General features: G+C 43.5%; 1 protein-coding gene across 1 annotated transcript; it reads right to left on the bottom strand.

The window, feature by feature from the left end:
• Window positions 1–3,113: 3,113 nt before the first annotated feature.
• On the bottom strand, window positions 3,114–16,436 carry COPS8 (COP9 signalosome subunit 8). The gene is made up of 8 exons (XM_081493897.1): window positions 16,280–16,436; window positions 14,003–14,073; window positions 12,863–12,911; window positions 11,573–11,705; window positions 7,964–8,071; window positions 5,801–5,863; window positions 4,806–4,853; window positions 3,114–4,132 (listed from the first exon to the last, which is right to left on the bottom strand). Exons 1-8 carry the CDS (start codon window positions 16,355–16,357, stop codon window positions 4,053–4,055), a joined length of 630 nt encoding a protein of 209 aa, XP_081350023.1. The 5' UTR covers window positions 16,358–16,436; the 3' UTR covers window positions 3,114–4,052.
• Window positions 16,437–17,639: the final 1,203 nt, after the last annotated feature.

Raw genomic sequence — 17,639 nt, 5'->3', positions numbered from 1 at the left:
AGAACAACTAGACTTTACTTTTGCAAAAAAGAAACCCACTAACTGGAGTTCAACGTATGTTTAAAGTTCTTTTTGTCATTAACCTCTGGACATATCATCTAAATAGTATGTTCAAAATTTACTTGAGTTACATCCCTTACCTTCAGGAAAGTTATTTATTTGAAATACAAGAGTGGGTCACTCCTCCTCCACACACACCCCACACTCCGTTATCATTTATTTCTTCTTTGAATATGTGAAATGTTAAAATAATTCCAGAAGTCAGAACTGTATAATAGAGAACTGACTCTAATTCCCCATTTTTTTCAGTCCTCTCCCCCTCAGTCTTTCCCATACCCTGAAAGCAAACAATTCCATTAGTTTCCTTGTTTCCTTTCTGTGTATTTGCCACTGATGAACAAATATATGTAGATTTTATTTCGTCTCTTACACAAAATACTGCAGACTCTAGACATTTTTATGCACTTTGCTTCTTTCTTTAACGACATATCCTAAAAATCTTTCCACCTCAGTGACTTTGATTACACCTTATTACAGATAGGTAGTACTCCCTCAAATGGATATGCCATCATCTATGCATGTGTATGCAATTAGGGTATTTCCAAACACTTTACAATCAGAAACAGAGTTGCAATGAATAACCCAGGGTGAGTGTATTTATATTGTGGGAGTTGAATCCTCAGGGTGAATTCCTAAAAATTAGTTGTGGGAACAAAAAGCACATAAATGCATATGCAATCCTTAGCTATTGCCAAATTCCCCTCTGTAAAAACTTCCAACATGAATTCCCACCAGTAAAGCATGAGAACCAATTTCCCCAGTTTTGCACCAGAATGCAATGCTGTACTCTTAGTTTTTGCCAACTGGATGGGTTAAGTTCAGTGTTCGAATTTGCATCTCTATTATAAAGTTGAACATCTATCCATGTTTAAGAGCCACTGTTGTAATTTTTTTGTGAGTTGTGTGTTCATATCTTTTGTCATTTTTTTTTCTTTAAATTCTCTCAATTTTTGTATTAGGAATACTACTAGCTCTTTTATGTTGTAAATATTTTCTCTCAGTTGTCAGGCATTGGGTTTATTTTTGGCCATGCAAATGTTTTATTTTTAGTCAAACTGATTGTTCTTTTCTTTAATCAGAATTTTGAGCCACAGGAGCCTTTCCTTCGCCCAGGTGAAAGAGGAATTCATCTACTTTTTCTTCTGGGACTGGTGTGCTTTCATTTTTTGACATCAAGATCCCTGATCTATTGGAACTTTATTCTAATGGACTTTTGACTTTTCTAGTGGCTAACCAATCTTCCCAGAACCATTTAGCACAAAGCCTACTTTTACCCCAGTGATCTGAGATGCCACCTTTATCCAGTATTCATTTGGGTCTATTTCTCATCTCTCTGTTCAGTTCCACTAGGCTGTCTGCTACTCATGCTCCAGTGCCTTGCTGTGTTAATAAGAGAGGCTCTGCACTGTTGGAATATCTGATAGCATAGTGCTCCCCACACCCGTGTCTGCAGAGGACTCCCAACTGTCCATTTTGCTTGACTGGAGTTACTTATACATTTAGAATTACATATTCCCATTGCCTGTTGGACTCATGGCTGTAGTAGGAAAGTGGTCTCCTGAAGACGTCCATACCCTAACTCCCGGGACCGTGGGAAAGAGAAATTAAGACAGCAGATAAAATGAAGGTGACATGAGTTTGAGCAAGCTCTGGGAGTTGGCGATGGACAGGGAAGCCTGGCACACTGCAGTCCATGGGGCCGCAAAGAGTCGGACATGACTGAATGACTGAGCTGAACTGGATCATCCTATTTAAAACTAGATTATCCTGCATTTCCAGGTGGGACCAATGTAACCACAGGGATCCTTCCAAGTGGAAGGGGTGGCAGGAAAGAGGACCTGAGGGGGCAGCGTGAAGGACTCGGCCTGACACTGCTGGCCGTGAAGAGGCAGGAAGAGGGCCATGAGCCGGGGGAAGCAGGAGGCCTCTGGAAGCTGCAACGGGCCAAGAAAATGTCCCTGACGGCCTCCGAGGAATGCGGCCCTGCTAAAAGCCAGCCTTAGCCCAGGAGACCAGCTCAGGTTTCCGAGCTGTGGAACCGTAAGAGGGTAAACCCTGTGGTTTTAAGCCATCAAATGTATGGTAATTTGCTACCACAGCAATAGGAAACCGACACAACCTTTTCCACAAAAAAATCCACCTCTAGCTCTAATCAAGCTTCTCGCCTTCAAGTCTCCTTTTCCAATGCTACTGAAGCTGTACCAGGTTTCTTTTAGCATTTCATCGGGGTATTGTCCCCAGTTTTAAAATTTAACAACACAGAAGAGTGAAAGTTTTAAAAGTGTCTCTTGTAATAGCAGTTGCAATTTGACACTTAAAAAATGCCATTTCATTGTCTTCTGGCTTTACTGTTGCTTCTTTGAAGAGAAAGTCCTCCCTCGCCCTACCCTCGTGCTTTTAACACTTTGTTTTCAGTTTTCAGTAGTTTTACTATGATGTCTCAGGGTGTGATTTTTTGTTTTTATCCTGTGTGGGGTTTTCTGAGCTTTTTGAATCTGTGGCTTGATTTCTTTCATCAGTTTTGGAAAATTCCTGGCCAGCGCTCCAGGTATTACCTTCCTTCTTCCTCCTCTCTCCTCCTTGGACTCCAGTCACTACCTGGTCTCTCTCCGCGCTCTGCAGCCATGTACCTAACCCTCTTGCCGGTAGGCTACCTTTTCTCTAAGTGCTTCAATCTGAACAGTTTCTATCATCCTCCAGTTGCAGTTTTACTAATGGTTTACTCTAGTTTATACTCAAAGGCACCTCGCTACTCCTAGTCTTTCATGTTTACTGAAGCCCAGCACAGCAAAACCTTAATTTGAAAGGTATTTAAAATAACCATTAACATTTAATGTTGACATTAACATTTAAATGTTAACAGTAGCTGAAGTAGCCAGTAAAGTATACTTGAAATGAGTGAAAACATGAGTCGTGTCACTATCACTGTACAGGTCATTTCTATTTAAGAAATTTGTACTTTTTAATAGAGACAATGACAAACTAGAACGCATCCACAGGAAGACATGATAGTGAAACCTCTAGAAACTACCTTCAATAAAACAGCTGAAGAAGTCAATTAAATATTTATTGAACAAATGCAGAATAAATGAACTAGGGGGTGGATTTAACCTGAAGATAAAATACACAACTTCAAATATTCAGAGGGCTGTCACACACAAAAAATCAAAGACTTGTTCAGTATTTCTCCCATGGGCAGAACTTGACCCAAGGGATACACATAAGCAACCGATAGGCTGCAGACCAGCTGTACAAAGTGTATCACGTAACAGCTTCTTTCCCCAACAATGCATTCCACACTGACGTCTCCTTTCTTCTGAAAGGAAATCTGACAACATCACACTTCCCACAAATGTCTTAAATAAGTGGCATTTTCATGGCGAGCCCTCCACCGCCAGCAATGGGTATACTCACGCTCTCAGAAAAAAATCTGAAGCAAACTGGCTTACTAGGGAAGTGGTCTTTTGTTCCTCAGCTCAGTGTCAGCATTCTTTATTTGTGATTCTCAGGGGGGCAGAGAAAAAGAGCATGTTCTTCAAAGAGGGTGTGAATTAGCATCCCCAGCAATGCAGACCCTGCCTCTGGGGTGTCCTCCTCACACCCCAATGCACACGGCAACTATCACCTATGGTGCAGATGGGAGGGGACGCGCCGTGTGCTGGGCAGGAGGAACACTGGACACCGCTGCTCTGCAGAAGCGGGGGGGGCTGCGTTTTACGAGTCACTAGGAAATATAACCTGACTGCGTAACACTGACGGACTCCACCCAAAGGGTCAAACATTACAAAATGAGAATTGTTTCAACAACCATTCCGCATGTTTTAAGGACAAAATATATATAATATACTTGATATTATATATCTATTTTATCACATACTCAGTAAAGTATGCCGAGGTGCTTCATCCATCCAATAAAATTGAAAATAAAAATTTTACATTTCTCTACTTGTCAGTATTGAGGCTTCCGAAGGTGGATCTTGAACTCGGAATGGTCAGTTTTCGAGGAAAGCCACATAATCGGTGAGTCTGGCTAACTGCTGCTCGCTGGGGATGGGAGGCACAGGCGCGGGCTCTGCACGTTGGGGAGAAACACACGCCGTCAGACGCCAGGGTCGCCACGGTCCTGCCACCGACACCCTCCGGTGCCTTTTACTGACCGAGACGGAAGCTTTCTTAGATTTGCCTCGATCGTGGACGTTAAAAAAAAAAACAGGCCCAGAAGCCTCCACTTGTATGAGTAATTTTCCCACACCGGGAGTAAAGGCGTGTTTGGTTCTGCTGTTACTGAAGCTTCCATGGGAAGGTCAGAAACACTTGTAATAGGCAACATCTCTCCCAAGAGAACACAGCTCTTCTTGGAAAGACCCCTCCCCACATGACAGTAATTTAATAATCACCCAGTGCTTATCACACAGAATAGTACATTGTCAGTGAACAGAAAATCCACAGAGGATCCCTTTTTCAAAAAGCTTAGTTCTCACACGTTGGCCTGGGGCCACGTCTGAGTCAGGGCTGGCGAGGGGCTCCAGGCCTGCCCAACCTGACACCAGGGAGGGGCCCACTGCCTCGAGGGGAGCCAGAGGGGACCCCGCCGTGCATCCCTGTGACCAAGGAGTACTGTAAATACCGTGGTAGGATTTAACCTCTTTGTCTATAAGACGAGAGCTAACAAAAAGAAATAGTACATAAACAAAAGAGAAAAGTAACGAAATACTTTTTAACTGAGAGCATATGAGCGTACATACCTGATAAGGGAATAAACCTGTTAAAGGAAACATCCAGGGCCCCTGCAACTGAACAAAACGCACAGCCCGGTTACAGAAGCCTTGCCCAAAGCCTTCACACAGAACAGGGCATTTCTAATGCAGTGCATCCCCGTCATTCACTTCTCAGAGAGAAACAGCAATCACGGTCTGCCTGATCACACTGGTCTTTTTACCACAGCAGCGCTCCCTCACCACCTAGATCGGCTGGGCCCTCGTCTGACCCCTCTTCCGCACCCTCAAGGGGCTGAAGACATGGCGGTTTGCGTACTTCTTTACCGTGGGGTCAACAACATCTGAACAACAGGAATTCAGAGCAGGTGGAACTCTGGGATGGAGCCAATCCGAGCGTTTATGGAGATGGGCATGGAGCCCAGCTCCAAAGCCATGGCAGAAAATGACATTCCTGGTAAGCAGCAGGGAAAGCGGCTCATTTCAGAGAGGAAGGCTCAGGGACCAGAATTCAGATGGAGACAACAAGGAGGCCAAACTCTTAAGGCCTGAACAGGTCAGATAACTTAATTTTGTGAAAGTTAAAGCCACTCAAAGTCTTGCTTAGAGAAGAGTCTACATGTTTACAGCATGAGGAGAAAAGGGGAATTTCTGAATATTTTAAGTATCATTTTAAAAGGTAGCAGTTTAGATACTAAAAATAAGCACTGAGAAATGGCCCCATAAATAAAAGGATGAGAGATTAACACTTAGTAAAAATTAAGTTGTAATAAGGATTATGGAAACACATATATACAAGATTCTAATGCACAAAATACCTTCTAAAAAATTAAAGTAAAACCAGATGATCTTTAAGATCCTTTCTACCCTAAGTGTCCATCACCCTATATCTGTATTTAACATGAGTTACTTTCATTTTGTTGGCATGGCAGAATTTTGTAACAAATTATTCAAAGGCAATGCCTGAAAACCTGCAGTGATCTCAAGAGTTCAGGGCTGCATGGTGGACGAGGAGCTCCACCTACCTGGCTTCTTGGGCATGACCATCCTTGTGGTGGAGTCGGCTTGCCATCCTTGTTCAAGGATACCTGAATTGTATATTTAACACAGAAATGTATTTTAAAAACAGAAACTCTATTTATGAGATCCACAATATATAAATGATGTTACCTGTATGGGAGGTCCAACATGTGTAGATGAACCTGTAACGTGTATTTTCACTAGACAGGTGTCCTAGAGACAGCATTCTCATGGGAACTAATTTGGGAAATACCTTTCTGAAACGTCCATGAAATCTTCATTTTATTCTATCAGGCTGACATAATCACTAAAAAATGATCAGTTTTCTATAATATAGGTATTGTGGTATTAACCAGATCAAACTATTAAAAAGAGACATAAGGAAGACTTCTATAGTACTCTAATCCTGACATCAGGAATAACAAAGATGACGGCAAGGATAAAAACAGCATAGAGACACCACACAGCGGCTGGCCAGCAGGTACTGTGCTGGGTGCTCCTACGGGGATCATGTTATGCAATCACCCGACAGCTCTGTAAAGCTCATCGTAACTGCACAGATGTGGACTACGGAGCTCAGAGAGCCCCAGTAACTTGTCTTAGACTGCGCAGCTAGCATGGAGAAGTGGACCAGGATCACAGACAGATGGTCGTTAAGTATGGACTTTGGGATATATTATTTATTATGGATTAATTCTAATATACTTTAATCCATAATTAATAAATTATGGATTAGTTTCAAAAGAAGAGTCAGAACACATGTCTGTATGCGTGAGTAACGGTGTGATCCACCCCAAGGACATTCATTGGCCTGCCATTTATGCGTCTCTAACTGTGGCCTCGGGGGTTTATGACATGTGGTGCTTAATGGAGACCACGTTTCACCTGGAGAACCCAAGATGTCCAACACCATGAAACAGTGCTTCAAGACACCTGCAGTATTAACAGTCTACAGCAACCTGGCCAGGGGAAGGTAGACTGGTCAGGACCTGAGAAATGAAAATGCAGAAGCACATCTGGAAACCAGTGGGTGAGAATGGGCTACAGACACCTAGGTTACTGGTAAGAAATGGTGAAGAAAAACTGGGCTGAAAAGGCATACGAGGAGACTGCCTTCATTAAGGAAGGGTGAAACAAGGGTTTCCACATGTCCAAATTCATTAAAACTTACTTTCTTAAAAAAAAAACAAACCCCACCTCCATGTTGATTTTCAAAGGAAACTATATTATAAAGATATTGCCAAAGTTTAAGCTTACAATTATGAATATAATGTTACCCACCCAGCATATTTAAGAGCATATGATATGCACACCCTGAATTTTCCTCCATGTCACACGTATTTTCTACCACCTGTAAAAGCTATGACGTCGGAGGCTCAGAGGTGGGAATGTCATCGAACACTTGAGTCTACACCTCAGTCAGCTGCCTCTTTCCTCCAATGACCTACTCTTCTCATCACCTTCCTTTTCCCTCCCTCTATTAGTCAATAGCAGCTCTAACTTTTCCTTCCTGGATGTCAACTTGGAGGGCTCAGCACTGTTTAGTAGAGATTAGAAGTTGACCAAAGGTATTAGAGATAAAAGTAGAAAATATTCGGGGGTCAGACCATGGGTGCCATGATAAGAAGTAACTACACAAACAGTGAAGAGGTTCAGTAAGGAAAGAGCTATTAATAGCGTTAACACATGCAACAAGGGTTCATCTCAAAGATATAGTCAACTTTTAATCTCATAGAAATGGCAACGCATTCCTTCACAAAGCTGTTTTAAGACATCTTTAATTGGTGCCTATCTTTGGTAAAAAGCACTTTACAGGTAAACACAAACCCAATATTTCTTATTCACACTCAGAAGTTCAAAAACTTCTATGAATCAAAAAATCATTCCTTAACTCATGTGGTGGCAAAACTTGATGCAAACCCCGAAGTCTATGCACGGTCTCCCCTCACACCAACGGCAGTGACATGCGCTCTGCGGGAACTACGAGCGGGCTCGGTCACCACGTGCCGGCTGCCTGGGGGCTGTGCGGTGTGTCTCCCATCACCTTCCTAAAGAACACACGACCTACATTCCAAAACGTGTCCTGTCCCAATGGCTTCAGATAAGGGCTTGCGGACCTATGATTTACATTCCATTATCCTTGAACGTAAGAAGTAGGCCCCAGATACCTTTCACAGCCTCTTCCACAGGAAGTCCCACAAAGGCTGCAAAATCGTCGGCGATGATGGAGGTGTAGGCTTGAGAGACCAGGGCGAAGGCTCGTCTCCGGGTGGCATCTATTGTGGGAGTGAAGGCATGGCAGAGAGTGAGCCAAAACAGCTGCCATTTTTGAAACACACAATTAAATGACATCGCAGCCCTTGTCCAAATTTGATGAGAAAAACTAGATCAACCTAAAGATTTCTGCGTTTACAGGCACAGCTATAGGCACCTAACATGTAAGAAGGGCTCAAATATTGCTGAATCAACATATGCGTACACACTAAATCACTCAGTCGTGTCCGACTCTGTTTGACTCCATAGACTGTAGCCCACCAGGCTCCTCTGTCCATGGGATTCTCCAGGCAAGAATACCGGAGTGGGTTGCCATGTCTTTTTCTCCAGGGGATCTTCCAGACCCAGGGATGGAACCTGTGTCTCCTGCAGCTCCTGCACTGGCAGGTGGGTTCTTCACCACTGAACCACCAAAGAAAGAAAGTGAAAGTGAAAGTTGCTCAGTCGTGTCCAACTCTTTGCGACCCCATGGACTATATAGTCCATGGAATTCTCCAGGCCAGAACACTGGAGTGTGTGGTCTTTCCCTTCTCCAGGGGATCTTCCCAACTTAGAGATTGAACCCAAGTTTCTCACATTGCAGGTGGATTCTTTACCAGTTGAGCCATAAGGGAAGCTGAACCACCAGGGAACATGCATTTCTTACATTTCCTCTGAATGAAAAACAATCTCAGGTTAAAAAAAAAAATCTCAGGTGACAATAAAAATTACAAAGATGGAAAAAAGTTAATATAGATAGGACTCCAACTCTAAGAAAATTTCATTTGTATTTGGGATGTATATTTCAAAATTTCTCTTTATCCCACTTACAAACACTGGACTGAATGGAGTGGAAATTACCTTCTCCCACCATCAGTGGTCCTTTCTCAGCAGGATTTCTGACACAGGACCACACCTGGGAACTGCTGAACAAACCTGATAGAGAACCAGAGCGCCCTTCCTAACTTTGAAGTCTGCTCTGAACTCTTGACTTGACATCATTCAAGTGCAAATCCCAAGGTGGAGCCCTGAGCCCCACAGGAAGGGGCTGCAAACAACTCCAGCAACAAAACTTCCCTGGAGACCACAAACGGGCTCCCTCAGGCTTAGATTTCCACATTAAGTAATTCAGAAATGAAGCTGAGATGACAGAGGAATGGTAGAAAAAAGGGCCCAGCTGGCCTGTCTTCAGCCCGTCCTTCAGTGACACCCAAGCTCCTCCACGTGGCTTCGACATGCTGAGGTATTCTGGAGTTTACCTTCCACGTTTAATAGGCAAATGTACACATACAAGATAGCCCTGAACATAAGAAAACCCGCCTCCCACTTCTGGGATACTGATAACAGCCACTCCAACGCCCCCAGACACCCTCTGCTTCAAAGTAGCCTGCTGGATCTGCTTGCACGTTCTCAGCCCTGGGCATTGTGCTTACGTCACTGTGTGGTCTGAACCACCCTCCTCTCTTCTATTCCTGAGTCTGTTTATAAACTCTGCCGGCTGGGCACTGGAGCTCACTGCCATCTCCGCCCTTCTCCGATCTCACAGCATCAGTTACTTACTTAACAGGCAATTTTTTACCACCCACAGTGTGCACTGCACTCCTCCCCGTCATCTCAACCACCACATCCCCGACTTCTCTACAGGAGGGCTTCCACGTCTTTATATCCCCCGAGGGCCCCGGCACCTCTAAGGAAGGGTGTGATGAACCCATGCTTGTGGAAGGTCTCACAGGGACCCAAGTGGGCCCAACCCCCGCCTTTGGGCTCTCCTCTTCCTTAGATGTCGCTACAGTCAATCCTGTTGCTTCCTTTCTCCCTGAGCCTGACTGCCTCCCCAGCTTTCACTGAGCCATTATTTGCTTCTCTTCCAATTCCCTCCTTCCTTGCTACCAACTTGCAGCAAATGGCCTTAAAGTAGACTTCTGACACAGCTGAGAGACAAAGGAGCTTTTTCTATCGAAAGCTACAGACATTCAATGGAAAAGGACCCAGAGCAACAATGAAAGAGGAAAATACAAGTGTACACCAAAAGCCTCCCATATTTCAGAAACATTTACTTTTAAGTTCAAGTGCTCTGGTCAGATTTTCAGAGTTGAAAAAGGGAACAGGACAAGAGAATGTGAACGGAAGAGAAACACACAGTGGAGAGAAGAGACACATACAGGGGAGGGCAGAGCAGGACACGGCAGCAGACATACGGCTAGTGAACCACAGCATCGGTCAGAGGCCGAGACCCTCAGGCTGCTTTTAACCCCTCAGCACAAAGAAACCCGGCCTCTGCAGCCTAACCAGGCACCGGTGACCCCAGTGATGAGATGTGCGGCCTCAGGAGGGTATGCCTGAGAACGGCAAGCAGGAAGGGGGACTACGTTGAGCTGGCACCTAATATCACTGGCAGCTCTTCACGGGACAAAGTCTTGGGGAGACACTGAGAGATGCCTTATTCTGTTGCTCAATGAATACTTCAACGTGCCTATGATCTACCAGGAACTGCCAATGCCGGTGCTAGAGAGAGAGGGTAAGGTGAGCCAGCGATCCTTTGCAACCCACCTCTGCCCTTAAACCCCAGGGAGGCTGGCCCCCCAGGCCTGGGTGAACGTGGGTCCGCAGGGCAGGGAATGTACTTCGTCAACCCCCTCCCTGTCTTGCTCTGGATCTGAATTTCTCAGGGCGTACACAAGGATGCCAAGGTTATTTCCTGTGAGAATATCCAAAGTCACCCCTACTTTACCAGGGCAACCTATTCTCCTGTTTTGTCAAGCACACTGTTCTGCTTTACCACACCAAGAATGAGGTACACTTCAGAGGCAATCTTTGCCTTCTGCTCCCAGAAAAGTTGACGCCCGTGCCAGAGTGATAAGCAGTATTCAAGAACTCCTGCTCACTGACCCTCTGGAACAGGAAAGTGGATAAGGAAGGAAAGAATTAACCAGAGAACAAGGTAACAATATGAAGTAACAGTTTAACAACATATAAAAGAGTGAACCAAGCAGAGTGGAAGCAAACACTGGGGGGTGGGAGAATGGAGAGAGAGAGGGGCAAGGGCGAGTTCTGTTGTGCTATACTGCATTAGACTTGTAATTTAAAAAAAAAAAGATTCAAAAAAAGTTTGAGTTTCTATGTACTAAATTGATTAGTCATAAATCCAGAAGCTGAAGAAACCCCATGAAAGCCTAAGGTTCACAGAGTCCATAGCAGTCTCTACTTTCAAATATGTGGGGTTTAAATCTTATTCCCTTGAATTTACTGAAATATTACAAAATTTCATTTCAGTAGCAAAAATCATCTCTTACTGATATGCAACTTCAATCTCGAGTAAAATTAGGAAGCAGTGAGGCCCTCAACTGCTGATACAAACTCAAGTGACATGAAATCAAAGCACGATTTTAGCAAATTTAAAAAAGAATTCTGAAAACTTCCCCAATTCACCAAGCAGAAAATATCTATTTTTTAAACATATTGAGTTACTCCAACACTTCAGAGGACTAGGTCTAGTCAGTTTCTTATCCACAGAGGACCACTACCTCTGAGAGCTTCCATGATTGGCTGGACGGCCTCAGACCACTGATGAGCACTGATGGTGCTGTAGATCCCAGGGAAGTCCCTCTGCCAGATCCGCTGGCCAACTGACCAGATCCCCCCAAGCTCCGAGTTTGCCTGCAAGAAAGATTACTGCCTTTGAGGACACTCACTCTGCACATATACCAACAACCGAAGCTTAAAACATAATGCAGCATTTAAGAGCTGGAACCATTCTTTCGGCCCAATTGCTTTCAAAAATGTTTTTAAACGCTGTGATTAGTACTGTAGAATTTATTGGCATGCTTTATATGGGTTTTTATTAAAAAATCAAGGCACAAGAAAGTAGTCCAAAAATATTTCATATAATTTAGGAGTTATATGAAACACTTTTTTTAACAGATATTTTATTTACATTTCATATATATAATATACAGAACACATAACATCTGTATATACATGAACATAAAATATATAAACCTATTCTAAGGACAAAGTAATATCAAAATGGCTAATAATACAGACTCTCAATCTAAGATGTCATAAAATGTAGCAGAAGAATAGCATTCCCACTAATAACGCTGAAACTATGCATATAATTTATATCTTTATTTTAAGCCAATGACAGTGGAGGAACATTCCAAACTTACTTAATAGAATATGGAGGAAAAAGAGTTTAAGTACTAATCTGATCTGCTGCTGAATATCAATTAACAAATAAAGAGATTTAGGTAAATTCTTGTTAATGTTTTGTGAACGTACAAGAAACTCACTTCAAATTTATGTGAGACACAGTGGATCATCAGAAATAAAAAATTTACTTCTTTCCATCTTGGAAGAAACTATTAAGTGAGTTCATCTACCCTCTCATGAAAAACAAGAAATCTAAAATCCTAGTTACCAAACAAAACTTAATGCTCTGAATAATTATTATGGTTAGAATGTCCTTGTGAACAATATTAGTTGCAAAATAATAACATTTAGAAAACTGCACAAATCAGTTAAAAAGAAAATAATAAAACAAAACCTAAACTTTCTAAACTAACTCGGTTGTTTGTCAGGTAAAGTGACACTTATAAAGTATGTTAAGAAACCTGATTGGAAGGAGTTGAGCACAGATTTTTACTCCATCCAAGGGAAATTAAGATTAGAGGAATCTATAGATCTATTCTTAAAATTTAAAAGCAGTTTAATAACTGTTTCATGAATCACATGAAAAAGAAAACAGAAACTTTGCTTTTTAAATGAATGGCATTACTATATTAAAGTAGTAAGATATTCTAAAGAATACTTACAGATTTTATAGCAGGTGGTATTCTTTTCCAAAGATATCTTGCATTGTTCCTAATTTACATCCCCCCAAGAAAGAACAAGCAATTAAAAAAAATTACCTCAGTAAATATTTAAAATTTTAGATCCCACTGCAAACACACAGAAGTATACTTTAAAATTCTCTATATAATACAGAATGAAATTTAGTTTTACATGAATTTGTCCAGGGAAAGTAAGAGTGGTTTTCCAGATAAGACATGAAATATTTTTTATCAAACTAACATTCCGTCATTTTTAGTAAATTTTTTAATAATTCAGATCTTAAATTGAGGCAATAGTGTAAAGACCTAGACAGAACTGTCTAAACCATTCATATTTAAATTAAACAAATTCATACACTTTCAAAGTCCTAGTACGCATTGTACACAATGCTTTTCTCCTTATCACGACCCCTCTTCCTACTAGTGAGCACACAGGCACCAGAACGTCACAGCAGTCTCTTCTTTTGTTAACGAGTCTGGACACTTGAATGACAGCAAGCACACGACGGCAGCATTGCAACACAGGAAACAGTTTATACGCTACACGAGCAATGAAAACCCCAGTTCAGTTTAAAAGGTACAAAATGAAAGGTTTAGAGGAATTTAAAGCAAAATTTAACAGTGACCATCAGTGGGATGCAGCGCCGCAAGGGGCTCTTTGGGCATAAATTACACTTTCTGACTTTTCTTCAATGAACATGAATTAGGAATAATCAGAAAACAAAACCTTTCAGGAAATGTTTTATGTTGATACCAAATTCCTTTTGGCTTTCTCAACTTCCCCTTTTAGTTTCTCTTAGTCTACTGATAACATGTGAAGTTAAGTAAACAAAGGTCATAAAAGATACAGGTTTTATAACCAGAGGAAAAAAAAAGATCAATGGATTTAAAGGAATTTATTGACACTGCAGTTTCTCATAACAAATTGGAATGTTTCTTAGAAGGCATATATAAAACAAGCGTATTTTAAAACAACTCAGTCTAATCATAATTTAAGTCATGATTCAATACATGAAATAAGCGGCACAGCTCCCTGTACCTATGTTTCAGTGATACTACTTGAATGTAAGAATAATTTCCTGAGGAAGATGCTTCTCTTACCTTTAGGTAGAAGGTACTTACATGTCATTATGGAGTAGATACAAAGCTAGAAGCTGACCATACACTGGGGGTGTAGCAATTCCTCCTGGAGCCTAGAAGGCCAAAAAATCAAAGTGAAATAAACCTCATTTATTCTTTTATATTTTAAAAAGAATTTTCTTAACTCATCTAAACAGTAAGCATATTTCATGCTTATTTAACTTCTATGCAGAGTACATCATGAGAAACGCTGGGCTGGAAGAAACACAAGCTGGAATCAAGATTGCCGGGAGAAATATCAATAACCTCAGACATGCAGATGACACCACTTTTAGGGCAGAAAGTGAACAAGAACTAAACAGCCTCTTGATGAAAGTGAAAGAGGAGAGTTAAAAAGTTGGCTTAAAGCTCAACATGCAGAAAACTAAGATCATGGCATCTGGTCCCATCACTTCATGGGAAATGGATGGGGAAACAGTGGAAACAGTGTCAGACTTTATTTTTCTGGACTCCAAAATCACTGCTGATGGTGACTGCAGTCATGAAATTAAAAGACGCTTACTCCTTGGAAGGAAAGTTATGACCAACCTCGACAGCATATTAAAAAGCAGAGACATTACTTTGTCAACAAAGGTCCATCTAGTCATGGCTATGGCTTTTCCAGTGGTCATGTATGGATGTGAGAGTTGGACTATAAAGAAAGCTGAGCACCAAAGAAATGATGCTTTTGAACTGTGGTGTTGGAGAAGTCTCTTGAGAGTCCCTTGGACTGCAAGGAGATCCAGCCAGTCCATCCTAAAGGAGATCAGTCCTGGGTGTTCATTGGAAGGACTGATGTTGAAGCTGAAACTCCAATACTTTGGCCACTTGATTCGAAGAGCTGACTCATTAGAAAAGACCCTGATGCTGGGAAAGATTGAGGGCAGGAGGAGAAGGGGATGACAGAGGATGAGATGGTTGGATGGCATCACCAACTCAATGGACATGAGTTTGGGTAAACTCTGGGAATTGGTGATGGACAGGGAGGCCTGGTGTGCTACGGTTCATGGGGTCGCAAACAGTCAGACACGACTGAGCGACTGAACTGAACTGAAGCATATTTTACATTAGTTGTTATTACAGATGGAGAAACAGCATAGGGAAGTATCATACACTCAAACTCAGAGGATTAAATTTAGGTCTGTCATCAGCTATGATTTCTCTGTCTGGGCCTCTGTGTATTCATACACACAAGAATATTTAAATGTGATCCCTTTCCCAATTCTCAAATTCTTACTTAGCTGTACTATTATAAGAAGTGTCTTCAACAGATTTCTAAAGCAATATGATTAATTCTGCCCACTATACCAAATACATTGACTATCTAAGTAAACACATAATAAAGAGAAGAACATCAGCTGAGTTACAAAACAGTTGAGTTACAAAAACATTCTTCTCCTCACTCAATGTCAATTCATTCAGAAGACATCTATTAAGTGTCTATGAGTGAGCTGCTGCTTCTGGCAGCTGTCTCCTTTGGTCAATTAACTGTTTATATCAACGTTATAAATGCCGTTAAGTGCCTTGCTACCAAAAAAAAACCTTATTACTTTAGTAGTTGCATGATACAACATTCACCTGTCCTTCGGAAGACAAGGGGCTTCCCTGGTGACTGAGACTAGTAGAGAATCTGCCTGCAATGCGGGAGAACGACCCGGGATGGATCCCTGGGTGGGGAAGATCCTCTGGAGGAGGGCATGGCAACCCACTCCAGTATTCTTCCCCGGACAATTCCATGGATAGAGGAGCCTGTGGACTCCTGGGGTCGCAAAAGAGTCGGACACGACTGAGCGACACACACACACACCACACACACATGCAAGAGTCGGACGTCACAGAGCAACACACACATACACACGACAAACGTCAAGCTTCCGTGCTAACGAGAGACTAAGAAGGGCTTTCTGAATCAAGCAAAGGTTACAGCGGTCACACCTCCGTCTGTGCCTGTGCCTGCACTACTGTCTTTAAGAAACCCCCATTTCTGCACCTCTCCCCACAGCGCCGAGGAAGGGCGTTTAGTCCAGCACAGAAGCGTATGGAGGATGTGAGGGGAAAGAGGCACAGTGGTTCCGGGCTCACTAGCTGAACACGCAGAGCGAAAACCTCCCGGGGAGTCTGGGGGGCCCAGGCCCGGACGCTCAGCCCAGCCCCCCGGGATTCCCACCCCAGCTCCCGCGCCCTCTCCGCGCCGGCCCCAGGCCCCGCGGGCCCCAGGCCGCGTTACCCTGGAGACCGAGGCCGCCCGAGGCCTCGCGACCCCGCCAGGCGGACGCCTACCTCGAGCTCCTGGTTCTCGCACTGATCCAGCAACTTTTTGAAACTAAAGGAACTTTCCGCCATCACCGCCACTGGCATTTTCCCGGCCGGTCCCGCCGCCGCGACTCCTCAGCGGACCCGGACCCCACTCGATCCCTCGGGGCGTCGCGCCCGCGATGACGTAAAAGCCGAGGGCGCCGCCGAGCGCTCCTGCGCAAGCGCCGCGTTGGTTCCGCTGCGTCATCAGACGTCGCTGCGACGGGGGCGGGGTCGCCGCCGCTCTGGCCGGCGCTCTCGGTGCCCTGGAGGACTGACCGGGCTTCTGGGAAGCCGCTGTCCCAGCACAAGGGCAAAGCCTGGGCGGGAGGAATTCTGTGCATAGTTGAGGACTTTTCAATGGTTTTTCCAGTGGTCATGTGTGGATGTGAGAGTTGGACCATAAAGAAAGCTCAGCGCCAAAGAATTGATGCTTTTGAACTGTGGTGTTGGAGAAGACTCTTGAGAGTCCCTTGGACTGCAAGGAGATCCAACCAGTCCATCCTAAAGGAGATCAGTCCTGGGTGTTCATTGGAAGGACTGATGTTGAAGCTGAAACTCCAATACTTTGGCCACCTCATGCGAAGAGCTGACTCTTTGGAAAAGACCCTGATGCTGGGAAAGATTGAGGGCAGGAGAAGGGGACGGCAGAGGATGAGATGGTTGGATGGCATCACCGACTCGATGGACATGAGTTTAAGCAAACTCACGGAGTTGGTGATGGACAGGGAGGCCTGGCGTGCTGCCGTCCATGGGGTCGCAAAGAGTTGGACACGACTGAGCGACTGAACTGAACTGAAGACGTTTCAAAGTCTTTACTTCGAGACCTTGCACATTTAAGGGTTTAAAACTAGCTTTTGGTTCTGCCTACACCTACTCCTTCAGCAGCCCACACACAGCAGTGAAGGTGCTGTGGTCCTCCCCGCGGGGCTCCCCTCCTGCAGGCCCCACGTTTTTGCATCCCGGTGAAGCTTCTCTGGCTTGGCCCTAACAGGGAGGTGCAGTGTTCTCCGGCCCTCCCCACACAGCCACTGCAGCTGAAATGAGGTTTTCAGAAACACAATCAGATCTTGTTATTCTTCTGAAAATGATAAAAATAACAGCAAATCCCTAAACTCTAGTGTTTGACGTTGCTTGTGTCGTCTTAAAAAATAGCCGCAACTTAAAAAGTTGAGAGTTGTGTTTTCAAGTAGCCCTAAGAGAACTGCTCTAAGGATCAGGGCAGGAAGGAGTCAGGTTATAAAGAAGTCTTACTACAAGGGTAGGTGGTCTGAACATCGAAAGATTCAGTTCAATTCAGTTCAGACGTGTCCTACTCTATGCGACCCCATGGACTGCAGCATGC

Source organism: Giraffa tippelskirchi, chromosome 5, assembly GCF_054371585.1.
Source record: "Giraffa tippelskirchi isolate mGirTip1 chromosome 5, T2T-mGirTip1v1.2.pri, whole genome shotgun sequence".
Taxonomy (NCBI): Eukaryota; Metazoa; Chordata; class Mammalia; order Artiodactyla; family Giraffidae; genus Giraffa; species Giraffa tippelskirchi.
The sequence above is the reverse complement of the archived record's forward strand: the minus strand, read 5'-3'. Positions and strand labels throughout refer to the sequence as shown.